The following is a 23,161-nucleotide window of genomic DNA, read 5'->3' on the forward strand; positions in this document are numbered from 1 at the left end:
CAACTTTGACACTTCAAAAAGTTCATAGAGACATTGTAAAATAAATCCATATGAATCAAGCTGTTTAATCAAAGTCTTTTGAAGGTACATGATCACTTTATATGACAAACAGTTTTAATTTAGGCTTTTATTCGCATACAAACATTGATCAATGCACATACATAGAGAACATCAAAAATGATCAACAGAAGCTCAACTGCACTTGCTTGACGCACAAGAACCAATGAAGTCTCTTCTGGCAAGTATGGTTGAGCTTCTTTTTAACATATTTCATGGACGTTTATAAAAAAATATTATCTGAATAAAAGCCTAAATTAAGTCGCTCCATCATATAAAGTGATCTTGTCTCTTGTGAAGACTTGTATTAAACCACTTGATTCATATGAATTTCTTTATGATCTCTTTGACTTTTTGAATTGTCAAAGTTTTGGGTGAGAAGACTTTTAATGGAGGGGCAGAAATCTCTAGAGTTTAATTTAAAATATCTTTATTTTATTTTCAAAGATGAACAAAAGTCTTTTGAATGACAATAGGGAAGTTTGGAATGACATGAGGGCAAGTAAATGACAGAATTTCCATTTTTGGGTGAACCATCCCTTTAAATTTCTATCTTTTCCTCATGCAAATCTATCGTTTGGCTTCAGAGGACTTGGAATATAGCCTACAATTAGTATGGACCGCTGTGAAGGTACTATTTTGGAGCATGACGTAATCTCTATGAGCTGTCGTTGTGTGGCAAGAGCAGCTTAAAGATGCTTCGAATTTATACTTGGGTTGGACAATTTTATTTTTACAGCGAGCGGTTTTGGACTGACGTGAGGGTGAGTAAATAATGACAGAGTTAGGTGAACTCTTCTTTTAAAAGGACAGAGTGCTGGAGAGTCATCGGCAGTGGCTCCATTGAAGGAGACTGAGTGGCAGATGGTTTGCTACAGCAGACAGCAGCTCCAGCAGGCGCTGGGAGGACTTACGTAACCGTGAACTGTGATCACTGACGCCCACTCTACAGGCCTGTGCGCGGAGTGATTCATGAGACCGAAGCGCAGACAAATCTTCCCATACACGCGCATATGCACACTCTCGCATCCTATCCGCAACAGAGAGGCTGTGAGCGCTAGAGCCGAGAAGATCCCAACCCCCTTATAATCCAGTAAGATCCCTTTATGGATGCCTTCAGGATTGGGAGCATGTTTAAACAGATTCAGAAGATGTGTTTGGAAATGTGGTTTGCTTCTCAAGCAATCAGTCGATTGTGATGTTCCCGATAGATCGAATGAAATCCCAGAAGCTATGAATTTGTCTATGCTGGCAGACAATTACAGGAGAGAGAGCAAATAGGGATATGAAAAATCCTGATGAATTTATTAGCATTATTGATTTATTTACTTGGGCTGTCAGTTTAATTAATTATTGTAGTACAATTAGTTATCAAAAATGAAAGCATTTGTGTTCAGAAACATCGAGACTACAGAGGAATGCTGTGATTTTGAGACGCATTTTACAAAGTTGAAGTACTTTGAACTTTTGATGTATTATCCCTGGGCGTTTTCACCACTAGTTTGAGCACTTCAAGCGGTCTCAGGCCGATATAATATGAATTTGCAAACACCTCATGTGATCCCAGACCCCCTAAAAGCACCCACAAAGAACCGTACTTTTTCCTTTTGATCCTTTTGTGGTTCCATTTAGTCCCATTTTTAAGGTGCAGTAAGCGATTTCTGAGAATCATCATTGAACACAGTTGATATTTGAAATCAACCCAAACAAACACACCCCTCCCTTCATTGCTCCGCCCCCAAAATGCACAAACACGCAATGCAAGCGTGAATGTCTCTATCATAACAGAAGCGAAGCAAAATAAAGCTTTACAAAAAATAAAGCGATGATGAACGAACGAGAACGAAGAGCAAAACATGAACATACAGTACACAACAGAAGCAAGAGTTCTTTGTCAGTCACCAGCAGCACATTCTCAAAACTAGGGCTGGGCAAAAAAATCGATTTTTCGATTAATCGTTTTTTTAAATGTGGTCGATTCAAAATCGATTCTCAATGGCCACGAATCGATTTTTTCCATATTCAGGGCTCGCGGTGCTGCGTCTTGTGTCTCTCTGCACAAGGCAAGCGTCAAGCGCTGCAGGCGTCGATACACACTCGTGTTTAGGAGTCGGGACACGATTCACTTGCACAATCGGGCCAGCATTGCATCGTAACTAACGTTTATCACTTTCACGTCTTTTTTCAAGCAATTTTAAACTATCCTGTGCTCGCGCACTCGTGCATGTTTTTCATTGCGTGCAGCCTAAATCCGCCTCACAACAAACAGCTCGCCAGTAACAAAAGTTATTTTTCGTGGATTATATCGCTTTAACAGTTAAAAACACGCAAAATGATGTCAAAACTCTGGTCTTGGTGAGTAACCTCGTAAAGACAGTCGGTTATGTCTTAAATAAGCATAAAACGCGTGTGACAGACAGTATAATGAAACGGTTATGGATCCGTGCACTAGTTCTTAAAGTGAACGCAGCCATATGTGTCTGTCATTAATTTTGTTGTCAAAACAACATAATAAAGCATTAATTGTAAGGAATCAGAATTAATAGCCTATGTATTTAATTCAGTCAGGACTAAAAGACTATCCAGTGTTATTTTACATTGGATTACTTTATTCAGTTTCTGTAGTATTTCTGACCTACCCAAAAACTTTTCTTTTTATGTCTCTTTATTTGTCTTTTTAGGCCTATTCTATTTATTTGTGCTACTTTTTTCAATTTAATTCAAAGATTGAAATCAAGCTTCCATGTGTTGCATAAACTCTTAACAAAAAAAAAACCCATTGTTAAAACAAACATTTAGGTGAGATCAATGTAATAAAAAATTGTCTAAAAAATGATAACTGATATTTAGACTGAGATTTGTATTACATCTATATTCATTATAGTCGAATCGAGAATCGAATCAGGAATTGAAATTCGAATCGAGAATCGAATCGAGAATCGAAATCGAATCGAACTGTGAGCTTGTGAATCGAAATCGAATCGAATTTGAACATCTGAATCGATACCCAGCCCTACTCAAAACTCACGTATTACTCGCGTATGGAGCAGAAACAAAGCAACCTCTGCATCTGTTTTCAGGCGTTCCCGCTTCAGTCTCTGCAGTGTTAAAAACATTTCTAATATTAACGCGGGTGCTAAAGCTCTTGCCTAGTGATATTCCTCTGAGCTTTTCTCTTTTGTCATGTCTCTCAGCCATCTCTCTTTCTTCAAATCTCCCTCTTGCTCACTCTCTCTCCTCCCCCATCATGAGTGGACATGCCCCCTACTGCTGTTTGGCTACAAGTGTGTTGTTGTGCTCGGTCCGATCCACTTTCAACAGCGTTTTTAGAAATAGTTTACTGAACGTTTAAGTCCAATTATATTTTGAACAAAAAAACACTGAGTTCACTTGCAGCTAGTTCCCTTGCTGGTTCACTGTAACTGAGCTGGGTTTGGTTCATTTGCATGTGTATGTGAAAACACCCTTAAAAACACTGAGCTTATGGCTCAAGACTGATGCAGCGGCCAAAGATCCTTAAGTAAATTTGATGCATGGGAATGCAGAACTGCAACAATCCAAAAATTTGCTTATCTTAGAGTAATATTTTAATTTGGGGACTTTACTTAATTTCACTAATCACTTAATTTGATTATTTGAAGAAGAGTAGTTTAATTGATTTAAAACTTTACTTAAAATGTAACTATTAGGGCTCCCAATTAATTGAAAGACATCATTAAATTAAATTGGTCAGGTGTGGAAATGATAGTGTGAGAATGATAGAAAGTGAGGTTTCTGGTTATATTGTGAATGATTCATTGTTATTTCAAAGAAATGATCATAATGACTTTTCCCTCTCAACCAAGTCTGTATGGCCAGGCTAAAAAAATTTAACCAGCAATAACACATCTGAGATCCAGTCAAATGATAATAGATAAAATGTCTCTCTGCATGTTTAATTTGTTAATTTTGCTGAATATATTGCTGTACTCTAAAACCATCATGTTAGAAGTTCGATGCATTAGGACTTTCATGTCTGAGAGGTGAAGTGTGTCCTTTCTGTGTCATTGTCACCACCAAACAGATTTGCAAGAAGGTTTTCTGAACGCTCATCCCATCTCCCATTAGTCAGCCAATCAGATAGTCTCACTCCAAACTCACTCCATTGGTTGAGCCAGTATTGCTGTGTCAGGCTGGTCAGAATGCTACAAAAAGTAATTTTTTGATAATGCCACAGTATGCCACTTGTTTCTGCGTATTTAGATGTGATGGGATGTATTTTAACATAAAAGACACTTCAATTTTGTTTCTAGTTTAGTGACAGAAGTATTGTCTACCTTCTACTGTTTGTGTGAGTCACTGCTCAATGCTCCACCAAAAGTCACAAACCTCTAATAACCCTTATTTTCAGCAAATGCCATTGGTACTCTTATGTTGATCTAGCTAAACTGGTTTGTTTATCTCTGAGTTTGTTTCATCTTCACGCTCTCCCAGAACAGTTGCACTTTTAACACGGAGGAGAAACACACCATTACTTTAATACTCTGGTAACATGATGCATCTGTCAGTTGGTCATCTGCTCTGCTCTCTGTTTGATTTTGCTGTAGTTTATCATTTTTGTCATTTAAGAGCAGTGCATACATTTTGAAAGGGTTCTTACATTAATGCAAATTTTCTCAGCATATTATTTCATATTAGATAATATGCAAGCCATAATTAGATGCATGCATAATTCACATTCTTAGTGGTGAATAATTATGTATTAATGACACTGGAATAATGACAACTGTTTTGAAATACAGTGTGTCTAGATTGTGTAGATATGGGTCTTGCGGGTGAAGAATTACTCCGCTTTGGCTCCAGATGGCATCAGAGACATATTGTATCTTGGCTTTACTAATGCAGACTCCTGACCTTGCATTCCTGTATGATCTGCACTGCTTTAGTAGTGATATTTTTTTTTATATAAAAAGAAAAGAATTTCTATTTATGAGTTTAATTTAAAATAATTGGTCATCCCAGTTTGAGGTGCAGAGATAACATGTAATCCATTCATAGGCTTGTGTGTATGACTCTGTGGCAGTTTCTGTATGGCTTGTTGGAGTGGCACGATGTAGGTTACATTTGGCTCAAACACTGGCATGAGTTTTGAGAGGGTTTGTTCTAGCAGTGGCAGAAACCTTTTAGAAAATGTTCATATGGGGCTGCTAGTGGTGCAGAATTTTCACCTTTAAAGACCCCCTTAAAGGCCATCTATATTTTTTTAATGTCTCTTCCGTTTACCAGGGCTGCTTTCTTTGATTAAAAAATAAAATTGGTAATGTTGTAAAAAAGTATTGCAATTTAAAATAACGGTATTCTTTTGTAATATATTTTAAAATGTAATTCCTGTGGTGGCTACTGAGTTTTCAGAATCATTACTTCAGTCTTCAGCGTCACATGATACTTCAGAAATCATTTTGATATTCTGATTGGTTGCTAAAAAAACATTTTACATTAGAACAGTGTTTATTTGAAATAGATATCTGTTGTAACATTATAAATGTCTGTACTGTCATGTTTGATCAATTTGCAAAATTGCAAATGCAAATTAATGATCAATTCATTTAAAACATACATTGCTGTTCAGTCAGTAATATATTATTATTTATTTATTTATTTAAAGTTAGGTTTCTCTCCTAGGAAAGTGGGCCAAAAGTGTAGGTGATATATCCTGCACGGTCCTTATTTCTAGTTAAATGCTCTCTACAATTGAGATTGTCCCTATCCTTAATAAACCAAATAAGTGGCTGTTGACTCCTTTCCATTATCCAATTTGGTAATAACCGGAGTATAGACTCACTCCCACTCCTAAAATCAATAGCCACTGCCTAAGAGCCTCTTACTTTTCGTGTTAAAGAAATAGTTCACCCAAAAATTAAAATTCACGCTCCTCCTTATTTCGCTACAAACCTGTATAAATTTCTTTATTCTGTGAAACAAAGTTATTTGATCAATTTAATTTGAAGACTCGTCGAACAAATCTTTTCATGCAACTGTAAAGTTGTGACAATTCTCCAAAAATCCTCTTTTTCTGTGTGTGTTCCAGAGCATAACATTCAGGTTTGGAATGACATGAGGGTTAGTAAATGACAGTATTTTTATTTTTAGTTGAACTGTTCCTTTATAGCTCATTTGAGACATTATTCTGGTAGTCCACTGAGTATTTGCAGATTAATATATACATATATATTAAAGCACACATTTCAATGTCATGCATAGGCTTAGTGCATGTGTGGATTGAGGCAGTATTTTCACTGTGTAGTATTAGCAAGGTGGAAATTGAGATAACCGCTCGTGAATGGGCATTGTCCTGCGGCCACATCAGCCCGTGTGGGACGGGCGGCAGCCGGAGCGGCTTGTTGTCATTTTGGCTGGCTGTCAGTCTGAATGTGTCAGCTGATCAGCCTGAACTCTGCAGGGCCACTGCCTGCATCGCCGCTGACACTTGCAAGGGTGGTTTGTGGGAAATGGAGCGTTTCCAGCTAAAGAGAGCTGCTTCAGTTCTGCCAATCTGAAAGAGGAGGGGTGCAGAGAGCCGACGATTGCAGCCTAGTCAACTCTACGTTGTGCATGGCAGTTCCATGACAGATCTTGCTGTGAAAGGGCATAATGTCCGCTTCTCAACCCAACCCCACCTGGTGCCTTCCACCTGCTAGCTGCTATTACTGTTGGATTTTGCTCAAGGGACGTTGTGTACTCTGGAACAAACAATCAAAGTCACACTGAAACACAGCAGGTTTAGCACCTGTCTCTCAGACCGGATGTTGAGGGACCTCAAAGTTTTGTCTCAAGAACACAAATCAAGGCAGGCAGAGACGATGGGGCAGAGACGTGCCACTGGTAGGAAAATTAATATCAGAAGGAAGCACCTGTAGGGCTTAAGTGCCTATTTGTTTACATGAACATTGTAGTTTGAAAGAACATAGTTTAGAATGGGCTGAAAAGGATAGATTTTTGTTGTTGTTGTTGTTCAGGTTTTTTCTGTTTTTGTTTTAAATTTTTGTTCTGTTTTTATTTATTTTTATTGAAGCTAAAGGAGTAAACATATTGATACTATGTCTGTTTTTTTATTTGAAATGTATAAATCTAAGGTATGGTAAGAGCACAAACTGAGCCTTACAATGATAAATTGGTGTGGTTTTTAGTAATTAATTGTTTTGACAGCCTTGTGTTTTATGTACTGCACATTTCATATAGATCCTTTGAATGTATTGTGACATGCTGTCAGGGTAAGAGCATTTACTATGACCTATGGAGTCCAGCTTAGAATGATGATTCCCTTCATCTGCCACATACAGTACCGCACCTTTGACTCACAGTGTCTGAAACTGAAAACCAGACTGTCTCTGACCTTTTAGTGTGGAAAAAAATTGCAAATACCGACATAATATATATACTTAGGGAAGAAATATGGAATAGTAACATTTAGGGAAAAATGCAGGAAATCAAAAGTCAGGCTTTCGCCACCAAGTCTATTTTTGCTGCGCTGCTCGCACTGAATTAAAGCCAAAGTGCATTGTTTTAGGTCAAAATAGTTAACACGAAAAAAAGGGGGAACATGGTCGCATCGCAGCAGAGTATGCTGCACAGACAGTGGTCGAAGGAGAACACCTGAAAAAGCTGACAAAATTAGTCTATTTGTCGTAAACAAGGTTCAGCTAAGCGTGACAAACGCAGCCAGTGTGAAAAAAAATAAAATGGGCGAGTGCTGCTCCCGCTCAGCATACGCACAGCTTCTGCTCTGCTTCTGCTCTGCTTGTGCGTTTAGTGGGAAACAGGTGTAAGAGAGGAAAGATATGTAGTAAGGTTAAGCATAATATTTACTTGGATCCCTCACAGCCACTTTCTCATCTGCATCAAAGTAGTCTGTTTCAAAGGCTGTGTTGTAAGTTTTTATTTTCCCCGCTGAAATGTTTTGGTAAGATGTATTTTCAGTGTTGTTGGCTGAATAATCGATCTCAAGGTATTGGTACAGTGATTAAAACTCACCTGGGCTGGCAGACTGAAAAATCATATCTCTGAGTTATGCAAATTAGTAAGAAAATTGAATAAAACAAGAGTTAATTTGATCTCGTTAGTTATGTACATATTGAATAATATTTTGAGAAAGTTCAGACTCATTTTGTTCCACTGACGCACTGCCATTGGTTGTGTTACTATGAATGAGTTGTTTTTTTCAATATGTGACTGGTTTTGTCTTTTTTTCTTTGTGATTTGTATGTGCTGCAGAGGATGGAGGGAGATGAAGAGGAGTCCCAGAGGGTGAAGCTGTCAAAGCAGAATGGAGTGAGGAAGAGCGAGACAGAGGAGGAGCGGAGAGAGATGATCACTCCTGCCTTGAGAGATGCTCTGACTAAACAAGGTACAGCATGACCTTAACCCGCATGTGTTATTCACTCACGCATAGAAAGATGTCTGTGACACATAAAAGTTGTTGTATAGTGGATATCTGCGCAAGTGCACACTTCTTTTCATCTCTCTGTTTCTGTAATGAAAATTTAAATGTCTTTGTAGCTTGTACATTCACTGTTCATGTTATATTTAAAACATTTTTTTTACAGAAATAATGTGGTTCGTTTTCATGCAATATTTACATGCAGTACTCACCCACTATAATGTTAGGTTATTGTGGGTGGTAGATGTGCCGTTATTTTCTTTTCCTGTTGTTTTTGTAGCTTTTAGCTTGCAAAACCCTCTTTAGCGTTCTATTAAATTTTTTTGTTGTTGAGAATTTCACCGCGTGATTCAAATTTCACTTCCACCTAATTAATTTATTATAACCAAATCATTTTTTTGGGACATTTTAGCACGTTGCACTAAAGTTTGGGATCAGCAATTTCTTATTAAGAAATTAATAAAAGGACGCAACATAATTTATCAAAAGTGACAGTTAAGACATTTGTAATGTTACAAAAGATTTCTATTTCAAATAAATGCTGTTCTTTTGAACCTTCTATTCATCAAAGAAAGTTTGACGGTTTCCACACAGATATTAAACATTATAAAAAATGTTTCTTGAGCAGCAAATCAAGTATTAGAATGATTTCAAAACGATCATGAGACACTAAAGACTGGAGTAATGGCTGTTTTGATGTCATGTCTATAGCACAAATTGCGGAGTCTGCAAGAATTGTGGTTAGGGTTTGTTCAGATCTCTAACCTAAAATATGAGTAATAGTGGTCCACCACTAATGAAAACTCTCGCTATTAAAATTATACTAGCTCTGCAAATTCGACAGCTGTAGCTTCTTTATATCAGTTTAAGCACACAAGCTACACACGCTCCTCACTGTTTACTGTTGTGTCCCATTTCCCAGATGATGGACAATTGTTTCCTGCTTTCCTAGCTGCTTTAATTGAGTACATCTGAGATGGTTGTTTCATCTATCAAAAAAAAAACAAAAAAACTGGATGCCAGGGCCCTGATGATAATAATTAGGTCCTTGCCGCTGACAAAGTGTCACCCCGTTATTGTAAACCTAGTTTCGTTTATGATTGTTTCTCACACTTTTGACAGCTTTTGCTTTCCGTAAGCGCTCTCATGTTTGTTATTAATAAACTGGCTGGGGAGCTAAAAAGTTTTCTCCTATTGTGCACTACAAATTTCACCCCCTGTCGTCTGGTTTCTGATGGAGCCTCTGATGGTGTGACTGTGCCTAACAGAGCTTAATGATGCAGCAAAGCCCAATTACTCCTCTCCTGCTGCTGGAGTTTCCTTGAGTCTTTAGCTCCACACCTTATATTAGACCAACCTGCCTCCAGCCGCATACACACACTGCACACCAGAGGCTGGCCGGTACTCGCGTTTCCACCAAGGTTGTGTGTACTACCAATCAGTGTCCACTGTGCTTGCGGCAATGTGCAACACTTCTGAGCATGCTGTTAGTTTAACATGCTTGATATCACAAACTCACAATCAATAGAGACCAAGAGATCTCCACAGTATGAGACACGAATTGAGATAATATTATCCTGTTTCATTGGTAATGCAGTGTTATAAGGTGAATTTCACCCAACCCGTCAAGAATGTGTCCAGGTCATTTCTTACCCAAAATGTATAATGAACAATTTAAGTTGTTTTAGTACACAGCTGTCTGGAATATTTAATTCTTATTGTTTAATCTCAGCATTCTGCAGTTTAATTTCTCTCGCATAACTACATCATTTCAATTAGGGATGCCTGCGTATGTTGGTACCATTTCAATTACACTGGAGATTTTATTTTTACATTTATTTATGGATTAGTCGATATTAGATATTTGTGCGTTTTAATATCGACTAGTAAATTCACTTGTAGCATTTACAGTAAAACTATTGATTTTAGTTTGTTTTATTTTTAGTTTAATTTTGAAAAAAATTTCATAATTTTCATATCAGCCATTTATCTGCCATAACATGAAAATAGTTATTGGCTTATCGTATTGTAATAGAAGATAATAAATGCACAGTCTGTTTGTTATTTATACAAAATAAACCCTGACAGAGTGATTAAAACAGACATGAAGAGAGAAGGGGGATTTGTATCATATTATTTATATATTACGAATCACATAATAGGTGTTTATGTACATATTACAGCCTAAGACTATTAGAATATTGTAAATGTTTTTAATATTCACATTCTGTTCTATTTTATTTTGGAAGAAAATATAGTCTAGACATTTCATCGTTAGAGGCACCCTGAATTAAGTGGTGGCCACCTCATGGTGGTTTGTTTTTGCAAGTTGAGTTTTGAACTGTGAATGCACAAACTAATGTATGTAATTTAGCTGATCTTGCCTGCATTCTAGAGAAGGTTCTGATGTGAGATTATATAACACTCATTTCCTGAGGGGCTGACTGGTAACGTCCTCTCGCTCGCTGTTATTTTAATGATAAACTGAAATTATTCCCTTCGGCATTATTAGCGATGATTTAAAGATGAATGAGGGAGAGAACTAAAGAACTCTGAAATTGTTTTAAGTCACTTTCTTTAAGGGCAGAAGAAATACAGCAGCTAGAGCAGAGAAAGAGGGCAAATGTGTTTGGTCAGAGTGATGGAGGCTGGTGGAAGTTAAAGCCTTGAAATTCCTCTTCATTCACCTCACGCCATAAATAACAGCTTGTAATGAAAACCTGAGGTAATGAAACTTCGATCATACCATAGCAGTGCGTCATTGATCTTGTGAAGTTCTGTTTCGGTGATGTTCGTCATCAGTGTGATGGACATTTTTTGCTCCTGTCAGCTTCATATGGTCCTGAGAGAGACTAAATTAAGAGGAAATGCTGCATATCTAGTGACTGGCAGACTCTGCATGAACTGTGCCCTTGTTTACGTCTGGTTAACCTTGATGGATGAAACCTAATTAGAATGGACGTCCTCTTCATGGATATATTGTCACAAGTAGTCACTCATTTATCCTCAAATTTGAATAGGACTTGTAGGTGTAACTCCAAATGAACTGGGATGTTATTGTGGTAAGTCTAAGATACTCTTAGGGATGAACATCACCCACTTCTGTTCCAAGAATGTATTGCTGGGATAAAATTGTCATTTTCTCCACAATTGTGTTAGTTCTTATTTAGGTTTAATTTTATTACTTTAAAACGGATCTGTAAGGTGATGGATTTTTATGTTGATTTTCATGACTTGCAAGTATGAGAGCATTTAGCATTACAATTACGATTAAAATTAAAGCTGCAAGCAGCATTTAGCGGTGTTCAAGCAGTTAAGGCCTTTAAGGCCGTTAAGCACAAAAACATCAAAAGACATTAAGTTTTATGTAGCAAGCATTTAACCATTGACATCATAGATGGAATAGACCATGTTTTAGCATGATTTACCATGATATACCAAATTTAGTGTGATTTTTCATGATCTACCATGTTCCAGTATGATTTACCATGAATCTAGCATGATTTAACATAGTTTACCATGATTTACCATGTTATAGGATGATTTACCATGATATACCACATTCTAGAATGATTTACCAGGATTGTAGCATGATTTACCATGATTCATCACATTGCTAGCATGATTTGCCATGATACACCATGTAATAGTATTTTTTACTATGATTTACCATGTTTCTATCGTGATTTACCATGATTTACCACATTGCTGCATTGATGTGAAGTGCCAATAAAAATGAAGTGATAAACTCTGACAAAAAATTAGGGGTGCTCCGATCAGGATTTTTGGGGCCGATCACCGATCGCCGATTACTGGAAGCTGTATCACCCGATACCGATACCGATCACCGATTACAGGGTCTATTTGAAGACTTCTTTTTATCATGTAGCATTACTTATTAAACTATATTTAACAACAATGTACATTAAGTATTACATTTAAGAGAAGACAATGCATAATGAATTGACACCTGTGTATTTATTTGCAAGCAACATGTATTAACATAGCAGCTTGGTTATTGGGAGCAGCTTAGGGCTTGACATACAACTTTCCTGTAGAATGTAAAATAAAATTAATAAAAGACAGAACATCTGAGTCTTTAAATTTAGCTTTAGACTTAGGGCTTGACATACAACTTTCCTGTAGAATGTAAAATAAAATTAATAAAAGACAGAACATCTGAGTCTTTAAATTTAGCTTTAGACTACTTTAAACTAAAAACAGCAACAAAAAAGGCTATAGCCAAAATAATGTTTTGAGTCAGTCAGCCATCAGTTTTTCTAACACACTTAAAGGACCACAGGTAGTAAAGTGCACAGCAACAAAAAAAACAAACAAAAAAAAACCGAACAACTTCCATATCTGTATCTATAACTTTGCTTTTTTCTTGGATGCTTAGTCAGATTTTGTGGGCATTTAGAGAGGAAGAGAGAGGTAGAGAAACCTTTTTTTGTGTGTGTGTGTGTGTGTGTGTGTGTGTGAAGAACCCTTGCAAAATTATTTTAAACATATTAAGAAAGCCACCACTTCACTATGGTTAGATTTTTTTTTTTTAGATCCAGTAAAGTCTGTCCCACCATGTACGTAATATAAATAAATAAAACATCTTCAGTTAACTAGCAGATCATTCATTTAGTTCGCTATTAAATAAGAAATCTAGCGCTAAAATGTGTTTTTGAACTCAAGCTGCGCGCTCGTTGCCGCGGCGATCAGTTGCATGGATACAGTGCTCTGTGCCTCGCGCAGGCTTCACTCGGACGCGCGCTTCAATCTATCGCCGTTGCGGACTCTTATTCATTCCGGTGTAATCACAAAATAAAACACAAACGTATCCTTGCTTGATATAACTGTAACCGCTGATGAACATATTCAGTATTGATGAGAGAAAAAAATATGTACGAGTGATTTTTACATACATAAATATGATGGGATACATTTTTGTCATTGGTTGTTGCGTTAAATCTTACCCAGATACAATAGTGCTATTTTCTGATTGGCTCGGATTCACTTCGTGCTTGAACACCTAATAATAGGCGACCTTTTTGACAGTTATAGCGCCACCTATGGTCCGATCTCCATGAAACTCTGCATGCTCCTTCACCATGTCATGACACATGTGCTCATCAATTTTTGTGAAGTTCTGAGTTTTTATTTATGATTTATAGGCTTTTGAGTGTATTTTGACACGCCCCCTTTACTAAATGACCCTGTTACAGTGAACCAAAGGGCAAAGTTCAACTTTTTTTTGATAATTATTGATCTAGAGAGTCCATAGAATTGTCCTAGACTGGTCTGGTTCCGATCAAGGAAAAAACCAGGGACTAGTTCGCAAAAGTAGGTTTTGGACAAAATTGGCCATAACAATTTTTTTTTTTGCTCAAATCAAGAATCCGAGATATACATCTTGTCCGTCTTGAGCCAAGGAACACAGTGGTGTGCAAATCTAGATTCTAGGTCAAACGGTCGATGAGTTATGGGCAATTTAGTACTTTTGGTTGCTGTAGCGCCACCTATGGGCCAATCGGGGTCATACTCTGATAGGTTCTCCCCAAACTGAGGCCCTAGCACCTGGCCAGGTTTCAAGTCTCTAGGCCTTACGGTTTGGGCTGCACGATGCGTTTTAGGTTTTTTTTTTTTTCAAATAGCAATTACAATAGGTTTTCAGCACTTCGTGCTTGAACACCTAATAATAGGGGACCTTTTTGACAGTTATAGCGCCACCTATGGTCCGATCTCCATGAAACTCTGCATGCTTCTTCACCATGTTATGACACATGTGCTCATCAATTTTTGTGAAGTTCTGAGTTTTTATTTATGATTTATAGGCTTTTGAGTGTATTTTGACACGCCCCCTTTTCTAAATGACCCTGTTACAGTGAACCAAAGGGCAAAGTTCAAATTTTTTTTGATAATTATTGATCTAGAGAGTCCATAGAATTGTCCTAGACTGGTCTGGTTCCGATCAAGGAAAAAACCAGGGACTAGTTCGCAAAAGTAGGTTTTGGACAAAATTGGCCATAACAATTTTTTTTTTGCTCAAATCGAGAATCCGAGATATACATCTTGTCCGTCTTGAGCCAAGGGACACAGTGGTGTGCAAATCTAGATTCTAGGTCAAACGGTCGATGAGTTATGGGCAATTTAGTACTTTTGGTTGCTGTAGCGCCACCTATGGGCCAATCAGGGTCATACTCTGATAGGTTCTCCCCAAACTGAGGCCCTAGCACCTGGCCAGGTTTCAAGTCTCTAGGCCTTACGGTTTGGGCTGCACGATGCGTTTTAGGTTTTTTTTTTTTTTCAAATAGCAATTACAATAGGTTTTCAGCACTTCGTGCTTGAACACCTAATAATAGGGGACCTTTTTGACAGTTATAGCGCCACCTATGGTCCGATCTCCATGAAACTCTGCATGCTTCTTCACCATGTTATGACACATGTGCTCATCAATTTTTGTGAAGTTCTGAGTTTTTATTTATGATTTATAGGCTTTTGAGTGTATTTTGACACGCCCCCTTTTCTAAATGACCCTGTTACAGTGAACCAAAGGGCAAAGTTCAAATTTTTTTTGATAATTATTGATCTAGAGAGTCCATAGAATTGTCCTAGACTGGTCTGGTTCCGATCAGGGAAAAAACCAGGGACTAGTTCGCAAAAGTAGGTTTTGGACAAAATTGGCCATAACAATTTTATTTTTGCTCAAATCGAGAATCCGAGATATACATCTTGTCCGTCTTGAGCCAAGGAACACAGTGGTGTGCAAATCTAGATTCTAGGTCAAACGGTCGATGAGTTATGGGCAATTTAGTACTTTTGGTTGCTGTAGCGCCACCTATGGGCCAATCAGGGTCATACTCTGATAGGTTCTCCCCAAACTGAGGCCCTAGCACCTGGCCAGGTTTCAAGTCTCTAGGCCTTACGGTTTGGGCTGCACGATGCGTTTTAGGTTTTTTTTTTTTTTTCAAATAGCAATTACAATAGGTTTTCAGCACTTCGTGCTTGAACACCTAATAATAGGGGACCTTTTTGACAGTTATAGCGCCACCTATGGTCCGATCTCCATGAAACTCTGCATGCTTCTTCACAATGTTAGGACACATGTGCTCATCAATTTTTGTGAAGTTCTGAGTTTTTATTTATGATTTATAGGCTTTTGAGTGTATTTTGACACGCCCCCTTTTCCAAACGACCCTGTTACAGTGAACCAAAGGGCAAAGTTCAACTTTTTTTTGATAATTATTGATCTAGAGAGTCCATAGAATTGTCCTAGACTGGTCTGGTTCCGATCAAGGAAAAAACCAGGGACTAGTTCGCAAAAGTAGGTTTTGGACAAAATTGGCCATAACAATTTTTTTTTTTGCTCAAATCAAGAATCCGAGATATACATCTTGTCCGTCTTGAGCCAAGGAACACAGTGGTGTGCAAATCTAGATTCTAGGTCAAACGGTCGATGAGTTATGGGCAATTTAGTACTTTTGGTTGCTGTAGCGCCACCTATGGGCCAATCGGGGTCATACTCTGATAGGTTCTCCCCAAACTGAGGCCCTAGCACCTGGCCAGGTTTCAAGTCTCTAGGCCTTACGGTTTGGGCTGCACGATGCGTTTTAGTTTTTTTTTTTTTTCAAATAGCAATTACAATAGGTTTTCAGCACTTCGTGCTTGAACACCTAATAATAGGGGACCTTTTTGACAGTTATAGCGCCACCTATGGTCCGATCTCCATGAAACTCTGCATGCTTCTTCACCATGTTATGACACATGTGCTCATCAATTTTTGTGAAGTTCTGAGTTTTTATTTATGATTTATAGGCTTTTGAGTGTATTTTGACACGCCCCCTTTTCTAAATGACCCTGTTACAGTGAACCAAAGGGCAAAGTTCAAATTTTTTTTGATAATTATTGATCTAGAGAGTCCATAGAATTGTCCTAGACTGGTCTGGTTCCGATCAAGGAAAAAACCAGGGACTAGTTCGCAAAAGTAGGTTTTGGACAAAATTGGCCATAACAATTTTTTTTTTGCTCAAATCGAGAATCCGAGATATACATCTTGTCCGTCTTGAGCCAAGGGACACAGTGGTGTGCAAATCTAGATTCTAGGTCAAACGGTCGATGAGTTATGGGCAATTTAGTACTTTTGGTTGCTGTAGCGCCACCTATGGGCCAATCAGGGTCATACTCTGATAGGTTCTCCCCAAACTGAGGCCCTAGCACCTGGCCAGGTTTCAAGTCTCTAGGCCTTACGGTTTGGGCTGCACGATGCGTTTTAGGTTTTTTTTTTTTTTCAAATAGCAATTACAATAGGTTTTCAGCACTTCGTGCTTGAACACCTAATAATAGGGGACCTTTTTGACAGTTATAGCGCCACCTATGGTCCGATCTCCATGAAACTCTGCATGCTTCTTCACCATGTTATGACACATGTGCTCATCAATTTTTGTGAAGTTCTGAGTTTTTATTTATGATTTATAGGCTTTTGAGTGTATTTTGACACGCCCCCTTTTCTAAATGACCCTGTTACAGTGAACCAAAGGGCAAAGTTCAAATTTTTTTTGATAATTATTGATCTAGAGAGTCCATAGAATTGTCCTAGACTGGTCTGGTTCCGATCAGGGAAAAAACCAGGGACTAGTTCGCAAAAGTAGGTTTTGGACAAAATTGGCCATAACAATTTTATTTTTGCTCAAATCGAGAATCCGAGATATACATCTTGTCCGTCTTGAGCCAAGGAACACAGTGGTGTGCAAATCTAGATTCTAGGTCAAACGGTCGATGAGTTATGGGCAATTTAGTACTTTTGGTTGCTGTAGCGCCACCTATGGGCCAATCAGGGTCATACTCTGATAGGTTCTCCCCAAACTGAGGCCCTAGCACCTGGCCAGGTTTCAAGTCTCTAGGCCTTACGGTTTGGGCTGCACGATGCGTTTTAGGTTTTTTTTTTTTTTTCAAATAGCAATTACAATAGGTTTTCAGCACTTCGTGCTTGAACACCTAATAATAGGGGACCTTTTTGACAGTTATAGCGCCACCTATGGTCCGATCTCCATGAAACTCTGCATGCTTCTTCACAATGTTAGGACACATGTGCTCATCAATTTTTGTGAAGTTCTGAGTTTTTATTTATGATTTATAGGCTTTTGAGTGTATTTTGACACGCCCCCTTTTCCAAACGACCCTGTTACAGTGAACCAAAGGGCAAAGTTCAACTTTTTTTTGATAATTATTGATCTAGAGAGTCCATAGAATTGTCCTAGACTGGTCTGGTTCCGATCAAGGAAAAAACCAGGGACTAGTTCGCAAAAGTAGGTTTTGGACAAAATTGGCCATAACAATTTTTTTTTTTGCTCAAATCAAGAATCCGAGATATACATCTTGTCCGTCTTGAGCCAAGGAACACAGTGGTGTGCAAATCTAGATTCTAGGTCAAACGGTCGATGAGTTATGGGCAATTTAGTACTTTTGGTTGCTGTAGCGCCACCTATGGGCCAATCGGGGTCATACTCTGATAGGTTCTCCCCAAACTGAGGCCCTAGCACCTGGCCAGGTTTCAAGTCTCTAGGCCTTACGGTTTGGGCTGCACGATGCGTTTTAGTTTTTTTTTTTTTTCAAATAGCAATTACAATAGGTTTTCAGCACTTCGTGCTTGAACACCTAATAATAGGGGACCTTTTTGACAGTTATAGCGCCACCTATGGTCCGATCTCCATGAAACTCTGCATGCTTCTTCACCATGTTATGACACATGTGCTCATCAATTTTTGTGAAGTTCTGAGTTTTTATTTATGATTTATAGGCTTTTGAGTGTATTTTGACACGCCCCCTTTTCTAAATGACCCTGTTACAGTGAACCAAAGGGCAAAGTTCAAATTTTTTTTGATAATTATTGATCTAGAGAGTCCATAGAATTGTCCTAGACTGGTCTGGTTCCGATCAAGGAAAAAACCAGGGACTAGTTCGCAAAAGTAGGTTTTGGACAAAATTGGCCATAACAATTTTTTTTTTGCTCAAATCGAGAATCCGAGATATACATCTTGTCCGTCTTGAGCCAAGGGACACAGTGGTGTGCAAATCTAGATTCTAGGTCAAACGGTCGATGAGTTATGGGCAATTTAGTACTTTTGGTTGCTGTAGCGCCACCTATGGGCCAATCAGGGTCATACTCTGATAGGTTCTCCCCAAACTGAGGCCCTAGCACCTGGCCAGGTTTCAAGTCTCTAGGCCTTACGGTTTGGGCTGCACGATGCGTTTTAGGTTTTTTTTTTTTTTCAAATAGCAATTACAATAGGTTTTCAGCACTTCGTGCTTGAACACCTAATAATAGGGGACCTTTTTGACAGTTATAGCGCCACCTATGGTCCGATCTCCATGAAACTCTGCATGCTTCTTCACCATGTTATGACACATGTGCTCATCAATTTTTGTGAAGTTCTGAGTTTTTATTTATGATTTATAGGCTTTTGAGTGTATTTTGACACGCCCCCTTTTCTAAATGACCCTGTTACAGTGAACCAAAGGGCAAAGTTCAAATTTTTTTTGATAATTATTGATCTAGAGAGTCCATAGAATTGTCCTAGACTGGTCTGGTTCCGATCAGGGAAAAAACCAGGGACTAGTTCGCAAAAGTAGGTTTTGGACAAAATTGGCCATAACAATTTTATTTTTGCTCAAATCGAGAATCCGAGATATACATCTTGTCCGTCTTGAGCCAAGGAACACAGTGGTGTGCAAATCTAGATTCTAGGTCAAACGGTCGATGAGTTATGGGCAATTTAGTACTTTTGGTTGCTGTAGCGCCACCTATGGGCCAATCAGGGTCATACTCTGATAGGTTCTCCCCAAACTGAGGCCCTAGCACCTGGCCAGGTTTCAAGTCTCTAGGCCTTACGGTTTGGGCTGCACGATGCGTTTTAGGTTTTTTTTTTTTTTTCAAATAGCAATTACAATAGGTTTTCAGCACTTCGTGCTTGAACACCTAATAATAGGGGACCTTTTTGACAGTTATAGCGCCACCTATGGTCCGATCTCCATGAAACTCTGCATGCTTCTTCACCATGTTAGGACACATGTGCTCATCAATTTTTGTGAAGTTCTGAGTTTACATTTATGATTTATAGGCTTTTGAGTGTATTTTGACACGCCCCCTTTTCTAAATGACCCTGTTACAGTGAACCAAAGGGCAAAGTTCAACTTTTTTTTGATAATTATTGATCTAGAGAGTCCATAGAATTGTCCTAGACTGGTCTGGTTCCGATCAGGGAAAAAACCAGGGACTAGTTCGCAAAAGTAGGTTTTGGACAAAATTGGCCATAACAATTTTTTTTTTGCTCAAATCGAGAATCCGAGATATACATCTTGTCCGTCTTGAGCCAAGGGACACAGTGGTGTGCAAATCTAGATTCTAGGTCAAACGGTCGATGAGTTATGGGCAATTTAGTACTTTTGGTTGCTGTAGCGCCACCTATGGGCCAATCAGGGTCATACTCTGATAGGTTCTCCCCAAACTGAGGCCCTAGCACCTGGCCAGGTTTCAAGTCTCTAGGCCTTACGGTTTGGGCTGCACGATGCGTTTTAGGTTTTTTTTTTTTTTCAAATAGCAATTACAATAGGTTTTCAGCACTTCGTGCTTGAACACCTAATAATAGGGGACCTTTTTGACAGTTATAGCGCCACCTATGGTCCGATCTCCATGAAACTCTGCATGCTTCTTCACCATGTTATGACACATGTGCTCATCAATTTTTGTGAAGTTCTGAGTTTTTATTTATGATTTATAGGCTTTTGAGTGTATTTTGACACGCCCCCTTTTCTAAATGACCCTGTTACAGTGAACCAAAGGGCAAAGTTCAAATTTTTTTTGATAATTATTGATCTAGAGAGTCCATAGAATTGTCCTAGACTGGTCTGGTTCCGATCAGGGAAAAAACCAGGGACTAGTTCGCAAAAGTAGGTTTTGGACAAAATTGGCCATAACAATTTTATTTTTGCTCAAATCGAGAATCCGAGATATACATCTTGTCCGTCTTGAGCCAAGGAACACAGTGGTGTGCAAATCTAGATTCTAGGTCAAACGGTCGATGAGTTATGGGCAATTTAGTACTTTTGGTTGCTGTAGCGCCACCTATGGGCCAATCAGGGTCATACTCTGATAGGTTCTCCCCAAACTGAGGCCCTAGCACCTGGCCAGGTTTCAAGTCTCTAGGCCTTACGGTTTGGGCTGCACGATGCGTTTTAGGTTTTTTTTTTTTTTTCAAATAGCAATTACAATAGGTTTTCAGCACTTCGTGCTTGAACACCTAATAATAGGGGACCTTTTTGACAGTTATAGCGCCACCTATGGTCCGATCTCCATGAAACTCTGCATGCTTCTTCACCATGTTAGGACACATGTGCTCATCAATTTTTGTGAAGTTCTGAGTTTACATTTATGATTTATAGGCTTTTGAGTGTATTTTGACACGCCCCCTTTTCTAAATGACCCTGTTACAGTGAACCAAAGGGCAAAGTTCAACTTTTTTTTGATAATTATTGATCTAGAGAGTCCATAGAATTGTCCTAGACTGGTCTGGTTCCGATCAGGGAAAAATCCAGGGACTAGTTCGCAAAAGTAGGTTTTGGACAAAATTGGCCATAACAATTTTTTTTTTGCTCAAATCAAGAATCCGAGATATACATCTTGTCCGTCTTGAGCCAAGGAACACAGTGGTGTGCAAATCTAGATTCTAGGTCAAACGGTCGATGAGTTATGGGCAATTTAGTACTTTTGGTTGCTGTAGCGCCACCTATGGGCCAATCGGGGTCATACTCTGATAGGTTCTCCCCAAACTGAGGCCCTAGCACCTGGCCAGGTTTCAAGTCTCTAGGCCTTACGGTTTGGGCTGCACGATGCGTTTTAGGTCTTTTTTTTTTTTCAAATAGCAATTACAATAGGTTTTCAGCACTTCGTGCTTGAACACCTAATAAAAATCCTTACAATTACAATAGGTTTTCAGCACTTTGTGCTTGAACACCTAATAATAAGCGACCTTTTTGGCGGTTATAGCGCCACCTTTTGTCCAATCTCCATGAAACTTTGCATGCTTCCTCAGCATGTTATGACACATATGCTCATCAATTTTGGTGAAGTTCTGACTTTTTCTTCAGGATTTATAGGCTTTTGACTGCATTTTGCCATGAACCATTTCCTACATGCCTCTGTTATGGCCAACCAAATGCAAATTTTCAACTTTTTCTCAATAACTATTCATAGTCAGACTCCACAGAACATTTCTGCGCCAGTTTGGTTCAGATCAAGCCAAAAACCAGGGACTAGTTTGCAAAAGTAGGTTTTGGACAAAATCGGCCATAAAAATTTTTCCGAGGCTCAAATCAAGAATCCGAGATATACATCTTGTCCGTCTTGAGCCAAGGAACACAGTGGTGTGCAAATCTAGATTCTAGGTCAAACGGTCGATGAGTTATGGGCAATTTAGTACTTTTGGTTGCTGTAGCGCCACCTATGGGCCAATCGGGGTCATACTCTGATAGGTTCTCCCCAAACTGAGGCCCTAGCACCTGGCCAGGTTTCAAGTCTCTAGGCCTTACGGTTTGGGCTGCACGATGCGTTTTAGGTCTTTTTTTTTTTTCAAATAGCAATTACAATAGGTTTTCAGCACTTCGTGCTTGAACACCTAATAAAAATCCTTACAATTACAATAGGTTTTCAGCACTTTGTGCTTGAACACCTAATAATAAGCGACCTTTTTGGCGGTTATAGCGCCACCTTTTGTCCAATCTCCATGAAACTTTGCATGCTTCCTCAGCATGTTATGACACATATGCTCATCAATTTTGGTGAAGTTCTGACTTTTTCTTCAGGATTTATAGGCTTTTGACTGCATTTTGCCATGAACCATTTCCTACATGCCTCTGTTATGGCCAACCAAATGCAAATTTTCAACTTTTTCTCAATAACTATTCATAGTCAGACTCCACAGAACATTTCTGCGCCAGTTTGGTTCAGATCAAGCCAAAAACCAGGGACTAGTTTGCAAAAGTAGGTTTTGGACAAAATCGGCCATAAAAATTTTTCCGAGGCTCAAATCGACAATCCGAGATATACATCTTGTTCGTCTTGAACCAGGGATCACAGGGATGTGAAAATCTTGATTCTAGGACAAACGGTTGAGGAGTTATGGCCATTTTAGTAAATCGTGTTGCTGTGGCGCCACCTATGGGCCAATCGGGCTCATACTTTGATAACCTCTCCTCGATTTTTGTACTACCATCTGGCAAAGTTTCAGAGCTCCAGCACTTACAGTTTGGGCTGCACAATGCGTTTTACGGCAGAAGAAAAATAATAATAATAATTAAAGCTGCTAGCAGCATTTAGCGGTGTTCAAGCAGTTAAGGCCTTTAAGGCCATTAAGCACAAAAGCATCAAAAGACATTAAGTTTTATGTAGCAAGCATGATTTACCATGATATACTACATTTCAGTGTGATTTTTCATGATTTACCATGTTCCAGTATGATTTACCATGAATCTAACATGATTTTCCATAGTTTACCTTGATATACCATGTTATATGATGATTTACCATGATATAGCACATTCTAGAATAATTTACCAGGATTCTAGCATGATTTACCTTTTTTACTATGATTTACCATGTTTCTGGCATTATTTACCATGATTTACCACGTTGATAGCAATTAT

At 38.7% G+C, this 23,161-nt stretch overlaps 1 protein-coding gene across 2 annotated transcripts in view; it reads left to right on the forward strand.

Annotated features, from left to right (window-relative positions):
• The window catches only part of tyw1 (tRNA-yW synthesizing protein 1 homolog (S. cerevisiae)), a 194,347-nt gene that overhangs the window by 4,750 nt on the left and 166,436 nt on the right, over positions 1-23,161 (forward strand). For both annotated transcript variants that reach the window (XM_056243113.1, XM_056243114.1), the window contains one exon: positions 8,308-8,440. In XM_056243113.1, the coding sequence (XP_056099088.1) occupies positions 8,308-8,440 (133 nt within the window). The remainder of the gene's footprint in view (positions 1-8,307; positions 8,441-23,161) is intronic.

This window comes from Rhinichthys klamathensis, unplaced genomic scaffold, assembly GCF_029890125.1.
Source record: "Rhinichthys klamathensis goyatoka isolate OS25496 unplaced genomic scaffold, OSU_Roscu_1.1 h1tg000781l_1, whole genome shotgun sequence".
Lineage (NCBI taxonomy): Eukaryota > Metazoa > Chordata > Actinopteri > Cypriniformes > Leuciscidae > Rhinichthys > Rhinichthys klamathensis.